We start from the raw sequence: 22417 nt of genomic DNA, 5'->3' as shown, positions 1-22417 counted from the left end.
CATTTTTCTGGAGGGCGCTTAGAAGCCTCCCTCGTTTAAATGCGTAGTGCACATGTATGCTTTGACATTTGTGGCTTAATATTATTAATGCTTAAACTTACTGCAGATTAATATTTGGAACTATCCAAGCCGCAAGCTTTTGCATTGCATAGAGACTGGGCATTCTGCTAATATATTCTGCGCAAAATTTATCCCTGAAACTTCTGATGAGCTTGTCGCCTCTGGAGCCGGAGATGCAGAAGTATGTTCTTATGGGTGTATGTAGACACATTGTTTGAATGCAATTGAGTATTGTCAGTAAAAACTAAAAAGCACTTACTGATTTTTATCCAGGTTCGGCTGTTTCATTTGTCTCGCTTAAGTGGGAGAGGACCAGATGAGAATGCTATTACCCCATCTGCACTGTTTCAGTGTCACACTAGGAGAGTAAAAAAATTAGCTGTAAGATCTCATCACAGGCCATACAGTTCTTTAGAGGTCAACTATTTAAATGAAGTTGTATGAGTATGGGAACTGGAAATCCAGGTATTTCATGATGGTATTTGGCAGCTTGAATATCAAAGTTCACCTGCTTGCTTTTGCTTCTCATACTTACTGCAGGTGGAAGTTGGAAACCCTAATGTGGTATGGAGTGCAAGTGAAGATGGAACCTTGAGGCAGCATGACTTTCGGGAGGGTGCTTCCTGTCCCCCAGCTGGGTCTTCTCACCAAGAGTGTCGGAATGTTCTGGTAAGTTCTAGATTTCTAGGGTTAGTTGGTTTTCTGCCTCAATTTTACATGATTAGAGATTTGGTTTCATATTCTGAAATTGAATTCTTTTAAAGAAGCCTTTACTTGCTTCCTTCAACTTGCCTTTTTTTTTTTTTTTTTTTTTTGCTGTTATATAAGCCTTTTTTGCATCATGTTGAAGGCATTTAGATCTGATAAACTGAGTTCCTGTTAGTGACATGGTTATCTTCACATGGTTGGAAAAAAGCTTTGAGTGTTCCCATATATTTATTGGCTTTTGGCTTGCTCTATTTGTCTTTAGTTCTGTATTTTATGTTCATGTTCTTCATAGTTTATGGTGGAGGTTAGTGTAATATTATGGATTTGACCTCTTTATGTGTAACTTATTTATGCTTCTGCTATGTTGAGACTTTATGAAGGCCTTAGGGGTAGTCATGTTTCTATTCCTTACTAAGACATCACAAATTATATCATTTACAGGCTGCTAAAGTCTTAGGAGTAGTCATGTTTCTATTCCCTAATAAGACATCACAAATTTATATCATTTACATGCTGCTGATATTTCTAAACATAGTGTCTACATTTAGTTGGGTTGATTCCCCCTCACTGAACATGGGAAAAAAAAGAATCTTCATTGGTTGAGTTTGACCATGGAAAAGGGGCTAATTTAGTGCATTATGTGCTCCATATAATGCATGCTTCCCCATTTTGAGCAATCAATTGAATGGCCTTGCCAAGCTTATGCCTTACTCTTTTATGGAATAAGTTGTTGAGCATTTTGATGACTATATATGATGCATGCTTCTCCATTTTGAGCAATCTATTGAATGGCCTTGCCAAGCTAATGCCTTATTCTTTTATGGAATAAGTCCTCAAGCATTTTGATGACGATTCATTGAATTGAATGGTCAATGGCTTGACCTTCCTCCTTCCTTATCGGCCCTGAAATATTCATATTATGCTTTGTCTGTGGGGATTTTAGGTTGCATGCCCTTCCTCATTTAGGGACTTTAGGAAGTGAATATTTCTTGATAACTAGTTGTTTCCCTATTTTTTCCAACAGCTGGATCAGCTGTTGCTGTTTGGTTTGAAACATATGCAATCGAATTTGCAACCTTCTCTCTCCCTGGTTGCAAACAGGGTGTACTACTATCTTGTCAATATGGATATGCTGAAATGAGGCCTAAGTAATGTTTTTTTTTAAATAATCTCTCTGTGTGTGGTCCCTCTGCTTCAGAAATGAAGAAATCAAGAGCATATGTGACTTCCTTCTCCCTTTCCTTCTTTAAATGCGAAGACTATTTTGTTCAGCTCTTTCATTAACCATGAGGCAGTTTTCTGACTCTTCGATATTGCTTTTAATATATATAATTTTTTAATTAGAGGCATTAATTCATACAATTGATTATTGGGACAATATCCAGATGTTTTTATGGTCATTGGTTTAATTCTCTGTGTTATGACATGGAAGAAGTTTTTATTTTTTTAAAAATCTTGTAGGTTATCTCTATTCTTGAGCTAATGTTATTCAATTTTTATTATTGGTTTTAATATTTCTACCTCCTAACCATGAAATGTTGGAGATTATTGTTTTTCACATTACCACATGATGGCAGCTTGACTTACGGTGTGGAGCAAAGAAATCGCTAGCTGATCCTCCCAAACAATGCCTTAGTTTAAAATCATGTGATATCAGTTCCACTAGGCCTCATTTGCTCCTTGTTGGTGGCAGGTATTTCTGGTTGATATTACTTGCACAGTTCCCCTCTTCTCCTCCCTTTATGTTTCAACTGATGTGAATTGTTGTCTGATGTTTCAGTGATGCATTTGCTCGTTTATATGATAGAAGGATGCTGCCGCCACTGACATCCTGCGGGAAAACGATGACACCACCTCCTTGTGTTAACTATTTCTGCCCAATGCATCTTTCTGATCATGTTAGTTTCGTAACACTCTACTTTTTAATTGCTACAATCATTTCTTAACAGTCCTGTGCCTATTCTTGTAGTTTTTTTTTTTTTTTTTGTTTATTGGAAATGTGATGGTACTATATTCGATCTATTCTGATGGTCCATCCCCTTTATGGTCCAAATACCAGCTAAAGGAGTGGATTCTTGACATGATATTGCCTTCAACCTTCTAGATTTGCATCCCGAGTTGTCCACTAGGGCCAAATTGAGAAAGGCACAAAAAGAAAAAGATATCAAATTTCTGAAAGTTTTCTCTTTCTTGTCTGGCTGGGGTGTATGTAGATGAAGGCAGCTACACTCATTTAGTTCCAGTTTCAGAGTTTAGTTTATGATTTGACCTTTTAAACACCTGGACTTTCTTTTTAGGGGAATCTCATGGTCAATTTTTAGACCTATAGATGGAGATAGGCGGAAATTGTTTAGCAGCTTGGAAAAAGACCCATATTCTTTAGGTTCATTGGGTGGACGATCAATCCCATTAAATCTACCTTTTCTATAATTACCATTTGCTACTTGTTTTGTTGTTAAGTGGAATTTCTGTTATTGTCAATTTTTTTAGATCTACTGAGGGCAATCTCTAGGTTTAGAAGATTGATCTTATTGAAGCAACTTTCTGAAATTTGATGTTCAAAACACCAGTTAATGTGATGGATGTTATGGGAAGTATTAGAGAGAGACTATGGTCTGATCTTAGAAGCAAGAAGAAACATCATATTGTCTATTGGGATTTTGATGGAAAGTTTTATAGAGGAGGTTATGGCATGGAGTTACTTGAACTAAGAGAAAAGTCTTTTACATTATGTTATTGGGAGCAAATATGTGACACTACTTCCAAATGTTTGAGATTGCATCTATGCATTTATAGCTTACCAATTCTCTATGGTAACTTATTTCCAGTTGGCAGGTGATTCGAGCACATGGGTTAGCCAGGTTGGTTCAAATTACCTGCCAATGCAGGTTCAACCGGAAATAGCAAGATATCCTGGTTGCAGCCTACCTTAAATTAATATCTAATTTTGGGGTGCTAACTTGAGCACAACCCATCAAGTTAAACTGTGTTAGGTAAAGGATAGGAGCCTTACCTTGAGCTTTGTGCAACCTTAGCTCAACACATCAAGTTAGGATAGTTTATGCAGGAGATATTCAGCTATCACCTTATTTGCCTTGAGGTGCCTGTTATGGGTTTGGGCAAGAAATACAATCTCTACCCCTGAGGTGCCTAATATTAAGTGTAACACATCAAGTGTTAGAGTGGTTTGGGCCAGAGATATTATGCATATTTTTCTTGTCCCTAGTTGTATTCATAGAGGTTTTATATTTTGGTAAGTGTTCCTTTGTTTTGTTTTGTTTTGTTTTGTTTTGTTGTTTCCGTTGGGGAGAAGGGATGGGGATTGGGGAGGAGCAATATTAATGGGATGTGAAGGGGTGCTAGCATTGGAGAGAGGGAAAATGAAGAAGGCTAGAGACAGATGTTAGTTGAGAAGGGGCGTGGGCAAGAGATGTTAGGCAGGGGATCAATAAAAAAAGGATAAGAGACATTGGGAGGGCAAGAGGGAGGAAGGCAAACGATATTTGGGCAGGCAGAGAAGGGGAAGGAGAATGGGGTTGGGAGGGTGATAAAGAGAGGAAGGGATATTGTAGTGTTGGATTAAGGAGTGAGTAAAGAGAAGAGTGGGACCATAAGGGAGAAGGTCGGGGAGGTTGGTCTGTCATAAGTTTCTTGTCCAGATGGATCAACAATTGGCGGGTTGTGCCTTTGTTGAATTGATTTGATCTCTTCATTGGAAAGAAGATTTAAAAATTCTTGGACTAGTGTAATGTTGAGATTTGACAAGACAAAATAGTGGTTTCTACTTCTTTATGGGCCTTAATCTTCAAATAGTTTTTGGGAATGTTTCTCATGCATTTTGAGGGATTAGGGAGTCACATGTATTGCTGGCTGATGATTTTAACCATGTTCCTACTTGGAATCTTTTGCTAGAGTGGATAAATTGAATTTTGATGGGTCTTTCTTAGGGAAACTGGCATTAGTGGTACTTTAGATATCTTCGGGTGATGTCATCTTAGGCTCCACAAAGCAATGGATTCTGGGGATGCACTGACGTGGGAACCCTTGTTCTTCACATGTGAGTGGCTAAAGTGAAGGGGTGGAATGGATTGAGGGTGAGGAGGGTTTTCCCACCGTCAATGTGTTGGCAAGTTCTGAACTCACAGGTTCATGGGGGATTGCTCAATATCTTAAGGAGTTTGAATTTTGATGGCTCTTTCTTAGGGAATCTGACATTGGACGTACATTAGATGCCTATTGGTGATATCATGTTGACCTTCACAAAGCAATGGATTCTGGGAATGCATTAAAGGGGTGGAATAAAGTGGGTGAAGGGAGATTTTTCCACTGCTATTGTGTGGACAAACTATCTTAAAGAGATCTATTTTCTGCATCATGGAGATCTATTCCAAGTTCTGTATTTCTCCTATAGTAAGCAAACTTCTTAGCCATGAGAGAGGTGGTTACTTTTAAGGAGTTTAGAGGGTGTTATTTGTCTCCTTAATTTGTTGGGTTTGGACCAAGTTCTAAAATAGTTCTTTATATTCTTGTTTTGTTTAGTTCTTTTTGGCTTGAAGAACTTATCAGTCCTTGTTTAGTCTTGCCTTTTTCTCAATAAATCTTACTCAGGAAAAAAAGAACAAAAATAGGCTAATGAGTTTATAATGTCAAAATAAACAAAGTCTCCAATTTACTTCCACTGAAATGACTATGGGTATGTGGGTTTTTAAGACGTGTATCTGAAGGAGCATGGAGGTCATACTGTGATTCTATTTTCCTCTCTTGGTATTATTTGTATCTTATTTTGTCAAATATAAATTGGATATGTAATATATATCTACACACATATATTTTGACAACAATTATTATTTTAAATTTGGGAGTAGGTCAACTCCATATGCTAGCCTACACAATGCGCCCATTTGTTTGTTCTTACAAGGCTATAGCAATGGAATGGAAGAGCCCTTGCAAATGGAACCTCTCACTTTCCTTAGCAGGGGACAAAGTGGACAGTATTTGAAGACTTGGCCAATAATTGTTTCAATTTATATTAATAAAAAATGAAAAATAACTTCCTACTTTTTTGCTGGATAACATGCAATCTGAACATTTTTATATGGACCCATGGAATGTATGCTAACAAGAACTTTGGTGGATTCATGTGATTGTTTAGTATTAACTGGGACCAGCTTCAAGATTCAAGTGGTCATTTTTTCCAATTCAATTTTCAATCATATGATTATCCTTTTATGCATGTCTTCTTTCTTTCAATAAGAAATGAACCATCTAATAATAAAAAAAATGGCTGTCAGAACCTAACAAAAAAAAAAAAAAAAAAAGCGGCTGTCAAAAAGAATTTTTTTTTTATAATGATCACAGTGAGAACAAAGGGGACTAGGTGTCACACTTAAAAGAAACAAAGTAAAGTCTCTTCTGGGAGTGGCTGCTTATTCCATTAGCTGTGAGTTACATTTTAGAGATTCTTCTGAATGATATTATTGTTTTATGAGTTCCAAATTTTGTGTCCTTGTCCTTTCAGGGCCGGTCAAGCTTGCACCTTACCCATGTTACATTTAGTCCAAATGGAGAAGAGGTTCTCATTAGTTATAGTGCAGAGCATGTTTACTTAATGGATGTAAATCATGGTATGCCTTCTCCCCTTGAAACTTTAGTTTCTAATGTTATTTAGCTCTTATCATGCCTTTTGTTTATCTTATGTTCTTGGAACGGAGCCATCATATTTGGTTGATTTGGTATTAAAAGGTTCAATTGCATTGTGTATCCCTTGGAGCTTTGGAGTTGGGAATTTGGGGGTTTAGGGAAGAGTTTTGCCATGTAATTGTTTTCTTTTATCATGCTCCTTATTAAGTTTGCTTAATAAAATTATATCATTGTCTGCTTTTTCCCCTTGAAAACTTAGCTTTTAATTCAGTGAACAATCATGATTTCTATGATATTATTTGGCCATCTTCATACTTCAGTTTCTTTTATGTTCTTGAACAGCCATCCTATTTGTTTGAGTATCAAAAGGTTTTATTACTTTGGGGATTGGGAGATGAGATCTGTCATGTGGTTTTTCCTTCAGCATGAGCCATATTTATTCTTGATAACAATGGCTTAATTTGTTTTGTTTCTTAGTCATATAAATTCTGAAATTATGTATTTCGAGCTGCTGTTTGTGCAGTTGAGGAATGTTGTTAGTTACCACTAGTTTAATTTTGGTTCTTGTGTTGGGACTTGGCAAGGGGACTGGTCAACTCTACTAAAAGAAATGGTACTTTACTTTTATTACAATTTTTTTTTTGATAGGCAATGATTAAATTTATAAACAAGCACCATAGAAACAACACAACAAGGTACATAGGATGTATACAATTAGTGGTAAAGAAACCCAAAAAAAAGGGTGCCAAACAACTTTAATGAAAACTCTAACTGATCAACAAAATCAATTAAAGGCATCGTGTCTTCACCTATGTACACAATTTTACTTGTAAAAAGAGAGTAGTAAGGAGAAGGCTCTTTATAAACTGCTTCTTATTCTCAAACGATCCATGATTTCCTTTTTTTTTTTGATAGGTCTCAAATGATCTATGATTTCTTTTTCCAAATTGTCCAAAAGATGCATAAAGGGGCAACTACTTTTTTACGTCTTTTACTGATGAAGGATCCATATCACCCTAAAGGGACACTATCTTTTTTTCAAGATCTTCTTCGGAAGAATTGGAAACTCTTAAGATAATTTTGTAGTGTTTGGGCATATTTCTGGACTTAAAGTCAATCTAGAAAAGAGTACCCTTTCTGGTCCTTGATTGCAAGGTGTTGGATTGAGCTATTCCATATTTGGAATTTCCGTTGGGGGGAATCCAAAGGCAGGTGCATTTTAGGAACTGGTGATTGAGAGAGTTTTGTGAAGATTGGATGGGTGGAAAAAAACCTTTTTGTCTCTAGGTGGGAGGATAATTCTTATTCACTCGTGCTTTTCTCATATCCGTAGCTATTTTCTTTTCTTGTTCAAGATTTCTTCTTCAATGGTGTGGAAAATTAAGAAATTGCAAAGGGATTTTCTGTGGTAGGGTTTGGGGAGCATAAGAGAGATCATCTTATTACTTGGGACTTAGTGTGTAAGGCTAAGGGGCAAGGAAGATTATGGTTTGGAGGGATTGCAAAGGGATTTCTGTAAGGAATAACTCTCTATTAGGGAAATGGATTTGGAGGTTTCTTGAGGAAAGGTACGCTCTTTGTCATCAGGTTATCGTAAGCATTTATAGGACACATACCAATGGGTGGGATGCCAACACCATAGTTAGGTGGTCTCATCATTGTCCTTGAAAGGCCATTGCACAAGTCTTTCCAAAATTTTCCAAATACATTCATTTGGTGGTGGGAGATGGGTTAAGAATTCAGTTTTGGGAAAACTTGTTGTGGGGGGATCAACCTTTGTGCTCTCAATTCTGAGGTTTATTCAAAATTGTCACAATTAAAAACCTCACTATCTCATCAATTCTTGGGTCCATTAATACTTTTTCTTAGAATCTACACTTTTGTCGCAATCTTTCGGGGCTTAAGATAGAAGATCTTGAAAGACTCATGTCCTCTCTTTTTCACACTTGCATTTATCTCCATTTGGTTATAACTCGAGATCTTGGTTTCTGTCTTCTTCAGGTTTATTCATAGTAAAGTCGTTCTTTTTAGTCCTGTACAACCATAGTGACCCAACTCCATAATTTCCTATTGATTTTGTTTGACAATCCCAAGCCCCATTTAAGGTTAGATCCTTTGCTTGGTTAGTGATACTCAATAAGGTAAATACCAATGTTTTCAGAATCGGACTGGATATTGAACCAAAAAAGTTACCGGTTCACGGTTCACTGGTCGGATTGGTGGTTGAACCGTGGTCAAACTGGTGATGTCATAAATATATATTTTATATTTTATTAAAATTAAAAATAATTATAAAATATTTAAAATATATAATTAAAAATTAAATAATATTTATAATATTATTTATTCATTTTTATATAAATGTATTAATGGTTTAAATTTATTAAACAAAATATATGCAATATTTAAATATGAAAATATATTCAAAATAGTTAAAAAAAAGTCGTATTTAAATATGAAAACAAATTGAAAATGAAAAAAAAAATGTGATTTATATATATATATATATATATTTTTGAAACAACCTATGTAGTTATTTTCTGTTAAATATTAACATAGACAAAGATGCAGCACGGTGGAACCAACTCATTATGAGCTTGTGGTCTTAGGTTCAAACCCTCTTGTTGCAGTTTGCAGGAACAAAGTTTATTTTTGCTTTTAAATCCCTTTACCTTGGGCATTCGTAGCCTAGCTACTTTTAACAAGGCCCTTCTGGGGAAATGGTTGTGGAGATTCGCTAATGAGAATGAGCCCCTATGGAAGCAAATTATCCTTAGTAAGTATGATCTTCAAGAGGGAGGATGGTGCTCCAAAGATGCAAGAAACCGGTATGGGGTGGGGGTCTGGAAGGCCATCAGAAAAGGTTGGGAGAATTTTCGTTCTCATTCCCGCTTCATCATTGGGGACGGCACCAAAGTGAAGTTTTGGAAGGATTTGTGGTGTGGAAATCAATCTCTGAAGGAAACTTTCCCCATCTTGTTTAACCTCTCTGTCAACAAAGAAGGATGGGTTGCTGAGGCTTGGGAGAAAGACGAAGGTGGAGGTAGTTGGGGGCTTCGTTTTAACAGACACCTTAATGATTGGGAGGTGGGAGAAGTCGAAAGCTTATTAAGTAAGCTTCATCCATTGACCATTAGAAGAGGCGTGGAGGACTTGTTCCGGTGGAAAGAGAACAAGATTGGAACCTTTTCTGTCAAGTCCTTTTATAGCTCCTTCTCAAGGGATTCCAAACCCCCCTTCCCGGCTAGAACTATTTGGACGCCTTGGGTTCCAATTAGGGCTAGTTTCTTTGGTTGGGTGGCGGCTTGGAATAGATTGCTCACCACAGACCGTCTGAAGAGAATTGGTTGGAGTATCCCCAATAGATGCTTTTTGTGTAAACATAAGGAGGAAACCACAGATCACCTTCTACTGTTTTGTGAGAAAGCCAGAATGTTATGGCTCCTAATTTTCTCCCTGTTTGGGGTGCAATGGGTGATGCACTCCACTGTGAAAAATCACCTCCTAGGTTGGCATGGTTCCTTTGTGGGCAAGAAAAGGAAGAAAGCTTGGAGAGCTGCCCCCCTCTGCTTGATGTGGACCATTTGGAGAGAAAGAAATAGGAGAGCATTCGATGATATGGAGAGGAATGATCAAGACATTAAATCCATTTTTTTGTACACTTTTGTGAATTGGGCTAGGGTGTATATAGGAGAACACACTTTGTCCTTGATAGATTTTATAGACGGGCTAGCCACTAAGTAAGGATTGTTTTGCTTTGTCCTTTTGTTTTTTTGCTTCTTTGTCTTTGGTATACTCCGTGTATGCCTTTCTCTAGCCATTGGCTCTTAATGAAATCTATTTACCTATCAAAAAAAAAAAAATCCCTTTACCTTATCCCACATCGGAAGTAAGAGGAAAAATAAAGTGCTTTATAAACCTTTTCCCCCACTAACTAAAGCCAGGTGGTTGAGCCAAGTGGTTGGTGGGCTTTATGGCCAAGTACTTGGATAGGGGGCCCATTTTGCAAGATGGGGGTGGGCATTTAATGTTGGGCCTTGGAGATAATATAGCCCATTTTGTCAAAAAAAAATGTTGGGTCGTGAGGGAATGGCCCAGTTAACCAAAAAAAGCTAGGGGTGTTGAACCGTTCAGTTCTCCCAGAATCGTCCGGCCCAAGCGGTTTGATGGTTCAACCATCGGCTCAAGTGGTTCAGCACCGGTTCAATTGATAGCCAACCCAAAAGGGGGAACTGGACTGGAAAGGTCACCAGTTGACGGTCCGGTTTTTAAAACACTAGTAAATACTAGTGACATGTTATAACGAAGAAAATCCTACAAAGCCCTCAGTTTTGATGTTTGTTGTTGTGTATGGAGAGTGGTGAAACAGTAGATCATATCTTTTTACATTGCCCATTGAGTTTGGGGCTTTGGCATAGACTATTCAGTTTGGCTAATATGGATTGGATTCCTCCTAGGAGGATATGTGACAATATGATTATTTCATATAAAGGATTGAGAAATTCTAGTAAAGGCAAAGTGTTGTGGTAGTTTGCTTGTCTTGCTTTGATGTCGGTTGTGTGGTTGGAGAGAAATGGTAGGATTTTTTAAGACAAAATGAGAACTTCAAAGGGTCTCTGGGACATAATTCATTTCTTAGTTTCCTTTTAGGCATCATGCACCACAACTTTTAAGGGTGTTCCCCTTAATTTGATCCAACTTGATTGGATGTTGGTGTCTAGTTCCAAGGGGGTGGGCTAGCAGGGATAGATTACTTTTGTATATTCCCACTTGGGACATAGTTTGTGGAACCTCATAGTTGTATAAATTCTTGAACTTGGAGATCCTTGCTATCTTTTGTGTACTTTTTGGAGGATTTCTCATCATTTTTTACTTGTTTCAATATGCTATATTGCTGTTTCTCATTAAAAAAAAAGGCGTGTTTCGTATGCGGGAGTGAGGAGTGGGAATTGACACCTCATTCCTTTTTTCCTTCATTCCCATGTTTGAATAACATAGATCATGATGGGAATGAAATCAAAAGTGATTCCAATATAAATGAAATCCTACTTATAAGTGGGATTTTAACTTATAATAACTAGGAGGTATTTTGATTTCCTAGTGCAAATTGTTTTTAAAAATTAAAAAACTAAAGACTTGTTTAGATAAGTTGTTTTTAAATTATTTATTTATTTTATTTTGATTTTGCAAAAAACACATATTGTAAATTCAATTTATATAATGTAAACTAAATTTAATTCACGTCTTATTAAAAATAAAAACAATTTTTTAATTACAAATAAATTAAAAATAAATAAAATATGATATTTAATAATATAATAAAATCATAAATTGCATTTTTTATAAATATTATAAAATATAGATATTAACATTAATTGATTTATTTTGTTAAAAATAAATAATAATAATTCAAAATTAATAATTTCTAATTCTATTTATATGATTTTATAAATTTTATAAAAATGTGGATATTAACATCTTATAAAAACATAATTAATTTATTTATTTTTTAAAAAAGAGTAATTATTCAAAATTAATAATTGACAATACTGGCCTATTTTAAACGAATATAAAACAAATAAAATTTAATTTTTTAATGTATAAATGAGTCAAGTTTTTCATTATATGCGTACATTTATTATTTAATTATGAAAATGACATTATGAATTATTTTATTTAATCTTACTTAATTAATCAGTTTTTTGAATTTCAAATTATTCTTTAAAATTACAGGATTTAAAACATTAATTATGTCTATTATTTTTTATAGTTATTATATATATTTTTTGAGTTTTAAATTATTTTTTAAAATTATTAAACATATTAATAAATCACGTACACAAATAGATTTTTAATATTTATCAAAAAAATTATCTCAAGGATTTTTTTAAATGAAAATAAATAATAATTTCAGACTATGTGCAATGTGAGATTTTTTTAAAAATAAAAATAAAATTATTTTAAACCATGTATATGGATATTATGGACAATTTATTTATTTTTCACTTTCATTTTCATTTTTACTTAACATTAAAATGGAAACAAATTATCATTCCAACCTTATATTCATATATGCATTCAAATACAAGAATTGAAATAACCAAATTCATTCCTATTTAAGAGGGAATCAGAATGGAAACAAAAAATTCATTCTCATTCCCCATTCTCGTGTACCAAATACGCCCTAATAGTCTTTCTCTCACTATGGTCGACAACACTCAAGGAACATCAAAGAAAGAGAAGAGCTATTGCCAAAGAACCCTTATCTTGGAACATTGAACAAAGAAGAAGAATTGTGATTAATTGATTCTTCTTCAACTTTATATAAGCTTGTTTCAAGATTAATTTTTAAACCCGAGATGGCTTCAAACTACAAGAGCAACCAGCTTAAATGAACCATTTGGCCTTGGGAAGCCTTACAAAAAACAAAGGTATTATGTGCAAACAAGAAATAAGATTACCTTGTGCTTCTCATCTCCTTTCCTCCTCACCCTAAAACTTGACAAGTGGCCTCCATCCTTAGGCCCATTTAGCGAACAATTAAGGACCTTCATTGTTATAACTTGACGTAAATTGAGAGAGCAGAATTGTGGAATAATTTCATTTTCATTCTTCTCAGAAAACTACATTTGGTGTTAGCTTTATACAGAAAAATCCTCGCTATAGAAAAGGAAACTAATTACTAGGCTATATCAAATCCCATGATTTATGGGATACTCTAACAAAATAGGAAACTAACTAAATTAACCTAATTCTAGGAATTCTGGTTGTTACAAACAAACTCTCCTAAACTAGCATAATTACTATACACAGCAAAATACAAGCCATTAATTTACAACCATAATTCACGTTTTCCCACACTCCCTCTCAAGCTGGTGAATGGGTATTCACCATTCCCAGCTTGGATACAAAGCTTTGAAACATTGAACTACTTAGCCCTTTGGTAAGTATATCGGCAAGTTGACCATGTGTAGACACATAAGGTGTACATATCAATCCACTATCCAACTTCTCTTTGATGAAGTGTCTGTCAATTTCAATGTGCTTCGTTCGATCATGCTGTACCGGGTTGTGAGTTATGTTGATTGCAGATTTATTATCACAATAGAGTCTCATTGGGCCATCCCATTTAATCTTTAAGTCTTCTAAAACGATCTTCAACCATAGTTGTTTACACATACCCTGAGCCATTGCTCGGAATTCTGCTTCTGCACTAGACCGCGCTACCACATTCTGTTTCTTACTCCTCCATAACACGAGATTTCCACCAAGAAAGGTGCATTATCCAGAGGTTGATCTTCTGTCAATAATTGAGCCAGCAAAGTCAGCATCTGTGTATGCCTCAAGTACTAACCCTCCATTTCTTTTGAACAAAATACCTTTACCTGATGTCCCTTTGAGATATTGTAACACTTGATAAGCTGCCCGTGGATGAGCTTCCTTTGGACTATGCATGAATTGATTAATCACACTCACTGCATATGCTATATTTGGTCGTGTATGAGATAGATAAATGAGCCTTCCCACCAAGCATTGATACATTTCTTTATCTACTGTAGCATCTTTTTCTGCCTCTCCGAGTCTAATATTCGGATCTATCGGAATACTTGCTGGTTTGCATGCGGTCTTGCCAGTTTCTTTGAGAAGATTTGTAACATACTTCTCTTGGGAGATAAAAATGCCTTGCTTAGAGTGAGCCACCTCAATGCCAAGAAAATATTTCAACCTCCCTAGCGCCTTGATCTCAAATTCCTTAGCCAAACATTGATTTAGAACCTGTCTCTCCTTGTCATCGTTTCCTGTCACTATTATGTCATCGACATAGACCAGGAGAGTTGTGAGTCCCCCCGAAGATGAGTGTTTAATGAACAATGTATGATCACCTTGACTTTGCCTATATCCCATGGTTATCATCACTCTTGCAAATGTGCTCGTGGTGATTGCTTAAGTCCGTACAAGGCCTTTTTTAATTTACATACAATATGAGCAGCTAAATTATTGTCATAACCTGGCGAGCTCCATATAAATTTCTTTCTCTAGTTCTCCATGCAAAAAAGCATTCTTGACATCAAATTGCTGCAAATCCCAATTGTAATTAGCTGCTAATGATAACAAGACTCTAACAGTGTTCATCTTTGCGACCGAAGCAAAAGTTTCTTGGTAATCAATCCCATAGGTTTGAGTATAACCCTTGGCAACCAATCTAGCCTTGTATCTTTCTATTGATCCATCTGCTTTGTATTTCACAGTATAAACCCATTTACATCCCACGGGTTTATTTCCTACCGGCAATTTTACCAACTCCCAAGTTTTGTTTTTTTCTAATGCCTCCATCTCCACATTCATAGCTTGTTTCCATTTTTCATTGGTCAAAGCCTCGGATACGGTGGTAGGGATAGAAATAGTTTTTAGGCTGACAAGGAGGGCTCTATGAGATGGTGAAATTTTTTTAAAGGATAGGAAGTGTGTAAGAGGGTATAGAGGTCGATTTGTGCATTCTCTAATCCCTTTCCTAACAACAATAGGAAAGTCTTGGTCATCATTGTTCACATGAGATTCAGATTGCAATGAAGGATTAGAAATTGTTACCTCATTCTCAGAATTTGGGTTGAAGTCTTGGACTTGTATAGATTCAGGGACAACTGTCTTCTTCCTCGAAAACACTTTGTCAAATCTCACATTCTCAGGGGCAGATTTTGGATTTTCAGGCACAAGTTCAGGCTGATCGGGCAATTTAGGTAAGGTTTCAATCAAAGGATCAGTGGGACGAGATTGTTTTGACAAGGGAAGTGATGGCAGATCAAGGAATAAAAAATCCCCCCTATCCTTATCTTCCATTACCAAATTCTCCCCCTGAAGATAAGGAATGGTGAAATAAGATTTTTGTTCATGGAAAGTAACATCTACCGAGACATAGAATCTTTTTGATGGAGGATGGTAACACTTATACCCTTTATGAGTTGAAGAATAACCCACAAAAAAACATTTTAATGCCCATGGATCTAACTTCCCCCTGTTTTGATTATGAACATGGACAAATGCCACACCCAAATATCCTAGGAACAAGATTATTTGTAGTGTGTAGGTTTGGATAGAATGTTGAAAGTATGTCCATTGGACTCTTGAATCCCAAGATCCTAGAAGGCAATCTATTTATAAGATGAACAGCTATAAGGACTGCTTCTCCCCAAAAGGATTTAAACACATTTTTCTGAAACATGAAGGATTGGGTTGAGTCAAGAAGGTGACCGTTTTTTCTTTTTGCCACGCCATTTTGCTGTGGAGTGTTAACACAAGATGACTCATGTATTATTCATTCCCTCTGAAAGTATGGAGTTAGGACTTGATTGTAATAATCCTTAGCATTATCTTTTGACATTGACTCCAAATTGAGTCTTAATCATAGAACAAAAATTTGGAAGGACAGTACTGACATCAGATTTATGTTCAAGTGACTCGAGTACAATCATTAATGAATGAAACAAACCATTTAGCCCCAGTAATGTTAGGAATAGGAGAAGGACCCCAAATGTCACTGTGTATGAGATAAAAAGGAATATAACTTATTTTATTGCTAACTGGTGGAAAAGACACACGTTTGTGTTTAGCAAGTTCACACACTTCACAATGAAAATGTTTGACGTTTAGACCTTTAAATAAAGAAGGAAACAAAATTTTAATAACCCTAAATGATGAATGTCCAAGTCGGCGATGATGAAGCCAAACTTTTTCTTTATTGAATGAAAAAACTTCTGAGACAAAAGAATGAGATGATTTGCCTTTGGTAATGTTTAATTGACTTGGTGCTTTGAGATAGTAGAGTCCATTCCATTCTCTAGCATGTCCAATTATCCTCCCCGAATCCTCGTCCTGAAAAACACAATGACTGTGATAAAAATCCACATTGCAATGTAAATCTTGAGTGAGTTTTTTGACATTTTTTAACATCAGTGATGGGCTTATTTTGACATCTCCTATACCTGCTATAGTGGTCAAGGAGCCATTGGCTGTGGCTATTTTTCTACTGCTTGAATAGGGGAAATATGTGGAAAAAATGTTTGGTGAATGATTCATATGGTTGGTAGCACCTGAGTCAATGACCCAGGAGTTGGCAAAGGTTATATCCGAGACATTTAATCCAATAGAGAATGGAAACTTACCTGAATATGCCAATGAACCAGTACTTGCTGGTTTGTCAAGGTTGCAAATAAGGGACCTCACCCTCTCAACTTCTTCTTGATTAAGACTGCCTATCTCTTGCGGTGTTGCTTCATTCTGTTGTACTGTTGTAACATGGGCCTTACCATTATTACTTGGTTGTTCTCCATTTTGTCCCCACTCTCGACTTGGTGGTTTTCCATGTAGTTTCCAGCACCGCTCACGGGTATGGCGTGCCTTCTTACAATAAGTGCACCATAAGTTGTCCTTGTAGTCACGATTTTGAGTCTTTGGTTGACTAGATCTTCCATTTCTAGAAACTAGTACTCTTTCCATATTTGTGGCTGAATTGTTACCACTGCTAGCCGCCATAGCCGAGCTGTCCGTGTTCTGTGGATTAAGCATCAGGCATCTTCTGCTTTCCTCTACTTGAATTAATGCCACCACCTCATTAAAGCACGAAACTTCTTGCTTGCCAAGAAGCTGGATTCGCACTTGGTCAAATTCTGGATTGAGTCCAATAAGAAAATCATAGACTCGATCTTGTTCTATGAAATCCTTGAGAATAGCAGCATCTTCGGGACACTTGGCCTTTATTACCCTGTAATGATCGAGTTCTTGCCATAAAGATTTCAATTGATTAGCATACTCAGTAACAATTTTATCTTCTTGTTTAGCAGCAACAGTTTTCACTTGACCTCGTATACTTGGGCTGCATCTCTAGCCTTAGAGTACGTGTGTTGGATCGCATCCCAAATGTCCTTGGCAGTAGCTAGGAACATGCATGTGTCACTGATTTCAGGAATCATAGAATTCCACAACCATGCCATAATCTCCGTCTTCTTCATCCCATGCTTCAAAATGAGGATCTCCTAGTTTCGGCCCTGTACCCATGAGATGGCTGATATTCCCTTTTCCTTTCAACATGGTGTGAACAAGTTGGGACCATTTTAGATAATTTTTTCCATTCAGCCTATATGCAGCCTGGATATTCTGCAATTCTTCGGAATGTCGGGGTCGAAAAATCTTCTTTGATTGGGCTGTAGCGGTTGTTTTTGCAATCTCTGACATTTTTTACGGAAAAAAAATGGCAATTTCTTGGTCAACAATAGACAGCGTTGAAGGCCAAGAGATCAGATTGACAATGAAGGCAAAAAACAAAGGAATGGCAATGAAGGCCAAGAAGAAAATGAAAATTCTAGGAGAGGAAACAAATTCTCGGTTTTGAGTTTCAAAAACAGAAGAAACATAGGGCACTGCATTCAACAATGAAGGCTGAAACAAAATAAATTCCAAGGATCCTAATTCAGCTCTGATACCATGACGTAAATTGAGAGAGCAGAATTGTGGAATAATTTCATTTTCATTCTTCTCAGAAAACTACATTTGGTGTTAGCTTTATACAGAACAATCCTAGCTATAGAAAAGGAAACTAATTACTAGGCTATATCAAATCCCATGATTTATGGGATACTCTAACAAAATAGGAAACTAACTAAATTAACCTAATTATAGGAATTCTGGCTGTTACAAACAAACTCTCCTAAACTAGCATAATTACTATACACAACAAAATACAAGCCTTTAATTTACATCCATAATTCACGTTTTCCCACATAGCAAATAAGGAGAAAGAGGATCCCTTAGAACTTTGAAAGAATCTAGAAGATGTGCCATGAAAAAGTTCTTAAAATTTTGTAGAATGAATATACTAGTTAATCTAGCCTATCCATTTTTGCCTAAAATTCATCTTTTTAAGAAATTGCTAGCAAGAAGTTTTGGTTGACTTAATCATATGCCTTTTCAATGTCTAGTTTGCACATAACACCACATGCATTACTTTTTAGCATAGAATCTATAGCCTTGTTAGTTATCAACACTACATCAAGAGTTTGTGTTTGCTCTACAAAAACATTATAACACTTGGAGACTATTTTTCCTGCCACCTTCTTCAATTTCTTTACCAATATTTTAGTTTTAATATTTTACTAACCCCCCCAAAGTTCTCCAAATCCTCTGCACCACTTTTCTTTGGAATAAACACCAAGAGGGTAGTGTTAAGACTTTTCTCAAACTTCCCATGGTCATAAAACTCCTCTTAATAACCTTGTTCTTCCCAAAGTCTCAACTAAAATGCAAGAAATCCATTGAGAATCTGTCCAAACTTGGGGCTTTGTCCCTAATCAAATCTAACTAGTAGAGGGCTAATCTTTCAAAAGGGCCACCCCCCTTTAACCATTTCATCAACCACACCCTCTTCCATGACCTTCACACCTACTAGGCTTTCAAACGACCTTAACTCAAGCTCCAAGAACACTAGTAATTGACCATTTGCAATAACCATCCTCAATGGACCACAAACCACTTCTGTTAGATCCTTGTCATTATTTAGGGAAGCATCTTCAAAACCCTTTTCTAGAAACCTTGGGATCATAATGCCACCTTACAACCCTTAGGAATGAAACTGCCTAGAGAGAGGAGGAGGAAGAAGAAGACGACTTAAGCTTAAGTCATCATTGTCATGTTCTTCCTCTAATCCAAGCTCATACCCTTCAAAATCAATAAAGCAACCACCTACCCCATAACCCACTTGAACATCTATGCTTTCCTCCAGCCTAATCCACACCCATTGAACTCCACCATTTGTCAACTACATCCATAACCCATTTGCATATAAGAGCTTCCACTACCTAACTCTTCTCCCAGGCCTTTCTAAACTTGGTTCAATACATTGTCACTTTCCTTCTTGTAGTGGGCCTCCTCTGAAACCAAACCCTAAAGCTACTACTAACCTCACCATCCACCAAGGGCTTGCCTTCAACTATGACCCTCTCACTTTAGGCTTCCATTAATCTAGCTTGGCCCAATCTTGCTGCACCCTCTCCTTTTACTAGCCTACGCCTCTCTTTTAAGCCAGATATAGTCCCTTTTTTAGAACCAGCAAAGGGCACTACATCTTTGCCACTAGAAACTTCTTCAAAATTGAAAAAGATGAACACTCCCCCTAGCAGAAATACACTCACATCACCTTTCAAATTCTAGTTTTTAGCATCCATTCTACCTCAAAGCATGCAAACCTAGAACCAAATTATGGGACTCCTATTTTCCCACTAAACATCGCTTTAAAAGATCTTCCCTATGTTGAACCTCCTTATCTACTAGTTGTATCAACACTGCATAATTCACCTCACTATGAACATTTTTTTTTGTTAAGTAAACACACATAAAAAATATATATTAGAAAAAAAGGCGCTTTAAGGTAGACACAAAGCATATAAGGGGTATACAAGAAGCGCCAAAGAGCAAGAACAAAAGAAGAGGGGACACAAAAAATCACCAGCCCTCATTTAGAACCCCAACTGTTCAAAAAAGTTGATTAAAGGAAGAGGTCCTTCATCTATAATCGATTTAGGCCAAAACCAAAAATTACATACAAAAGAATTTTTCATCCTATAAATTGAAAACTCCTCATACAAAAAAACACAGAAGAATTCACCTCACCATGAACATTCTTCACTATATTAGGAAAATATATGGCTGATTTTGGCTTGTTGCACCCCTCATGTTGTCTCTTTAGCTACTAGAGCACTTCTTGAGGCCTTTGGGGTAAATGACACGCTAAGATCCCACAACTTCATTACAAGAGTGGGCCACCCCTTCTTGCACACTCCCTTTTTTTGGAGAGTAAAGTGAGCTTTTTGGTCTCAAGAGGAACTTACTGAACATTTAAGAAACCTCCTTGCCTTATTAGAGTGTCTTTCCAATTTGTAAAACTTTGTCTTTTCATCTAGAAACTTTCAAAACTTCTTTCTTTCTCCCTATAACAAGATTTCACACCTTCCAACAAATCAGACAAACTAACCTCACCAAATCTAATTCAACCAGAGAATCCTCTTCTCCTCTTTAAGACTTTTCCACACAAGCATACCTTCTCCATACAAAATTTTGGAAAACATTGAATCCACACTAGACAAACGCTTTCATTTCTTTCTCCATCCTCTCTTTCATCATCCTGACCATCAATTGCGACATGCTAAAACCTCCATCACTAAAAACAACATGACATCAACTTAAACACGAAGGATGTTGATTATCATGCTATCTAGAAAAGGCTTAAAGCTCTTGCTCGTACAAGGCTATACATTGCTTAAGCTGAGAAATTTAGTAATCGAGGTTTCCATGTGAGTTGGAAGCGATCAAATCTACACTCATCCTCTTTTTTCTCATTGTTGGGAGTTACAAGTGCTTCTCAAAATTAAATGGAAACAACCCTATTTAGAGGTTGACACTAACCTTAACCCTAGATTTCATCGCTCTTGTGCTTTATGTACCTGTGACATATTATTTGTAAGCCTAGGTAGTAATTTTGGAATTGAACTTGAACTTCTAGGTTACTTGCATCATGGTGTATGACTTTTCATTTCATGAGCCCTTTTTCAGCTTAGGTTAAGTTAATTGCCTTTGTGGTAAGAGAATAGAACTAGACAAATTTTTACATTTTTTTTCAATAGATAATTCCCCCTCTTTAATCAAATCTAGAACCTCCCACATCCCAATTGCCCTTTTCATTTAAGGCAAGCTTCAAGGAAACAATTCTATGCCAGATGTGAAGAGGGCTAAAGGCTTTGGTAGCTTCTTAAAAAATATAACCCTACTAGATTAATGTATTAGAGGTTTCAAGCTAGTTGTTTTGTCATGGCTTCTAGCCTTCCTTTCTCCCTAGCCCAAAAACACACACATGCACACATGTCCCACAAAATGGTTCAAATATTGGGAGATGTATTTGTGTGTAAGGTATAATAATTTAAGTGGTTTACTTGTTAGGGTTTTGGGTCATAACCAGGACTGCAACTTGGGTGGTTTGGATCAAGTTGGTGGTCAAACCTAAGCCTAACCCAAATTAGTAAACATCCCTCTTGAGCCCAACCTAACCTACCTTCAAGTGTTTTATCATTTAAACTCACTTGTGCCACTCAGCTCATTGGTGTGTGTTTAGGCGACCCATGTGTGCTAAGCCTTTTTTTGGTTCACATGTTTTCCGTGACATTGTCTTGATGTGCTAAGTTCTCTTCTTAACCCATAACCCATTTTTGTTGCTTTGTTGGTCCATGTATACTAACCTTGCTAATTTCTTATATTTGAAGCATGCCTAGGCCATGCTGTGTGCCACAACTGTGCCCTATGGCATTATGCACATGGGTTGCACTATGCTTATGGCTTACACTCATGTGTATACACTAACATCATTCACTATCACACCTTGATCATGTACAAGGCCTCATGTTGTGCTCTAGGTGTGGCATAGTTGTTGTCACCATCACCACCTACATTGTGCTTTGTGTGTGCACACTTGTGTGCTACCATTCTCAAGCCATCACCAAGCCCACCCCTTGCACTCATAGTCTTACCCCCTTGCATTGACATGCTTCTCAACCTCATAGTCGTCCCTACTTGTTACCTTGTCTTGCGCTTGGCATGTTGCCCCTCATGCCATAATTACTTGTGGGTGCAAGGTGCCATCACATGAGGCCTTGTTGCCATGTCAACCTAGTTAGGGTGTTGAGAATTGACCTATGTGGCATCAGTCCAAAAATGATTCTGAAAACCCTCTCTTTATCTTACCTTAGTGTCACTTATCACTTTCCTTGGCTCTAGGAATCATTTTTTCCAAGACTTGATTGTCCTTGTATTTTTGCTAGGATTTCTATTTATGCTCTCCACTATTTGAACTTTATCATTCCGCCCCCAAATTTCTTAGATGTTCGACCTCTTTCATGTTATTACCATCTCATTTTGTTTCATTGCTCATTTAATTGCTCTAGATTATGTCGTGTTTTCAAGATCCTTCTAA

The 22417-nt window shown here is 36.7% G+C and overlaps 1 protein-coding gene across 4 annotated transcripts in view; it reads left to right on the top strand.

Moving 5' to 3' along the window:
- The window catches only part of LOC100255806 (protein ALTERED SEED GERMINATION 2), a 64665-nt gene that overhangs the window by 22938 nt on the left and 19310 nt on the right, over nt 1–22417 (top strand). For all 4 annotated transcript variants that reach the window (XR_009464970.1, XR_009464971.1, XM_010666066.3 and 1 more), the window contains exons 4-9: nt 107–241; nt 334–441; nt 601–729; nt 2346–2461; nt 2549–2666; nt 6287–6392. Coding sequence is in view for 2 of the 4 variants with exons in the window: in XM_010666066.3 (XP_010664368.1) it covers nt 107–241; nt 334–441; nt 601–729; nt 2346–2461; nt 2549–2666; nt 6287–6392 (712 nt within the window). In the remaining 2 variants the exon portion in view is untranslated. The remainder of the gene's footprint in view (nt 1–106; nt 242–333; nt 442–600; nt 730–2345; nt 2462–2548; nt 2667–6286; nt 6393–22417) is intronic.

Source organism: Vitis vinifera, chromosome 18 (assembly GCF_030704535.1).
Source record: "Vitis vinifera cultivar Pinot Noir 40024 chromosome 18, ASM3070453v1".
Classification (NCBI taxonomy): Eukaryota; Viridiplantae; Streptophyta; class Magnoliopsida; order Vitales; family Vitaceae; genus Vitis; species Vitis vinifera.
The sequence above is the reverse complement of the archived record's forward strand: the minus strand, read 5'-3'. Positions and strand labels throughout refer to the sequence as shown.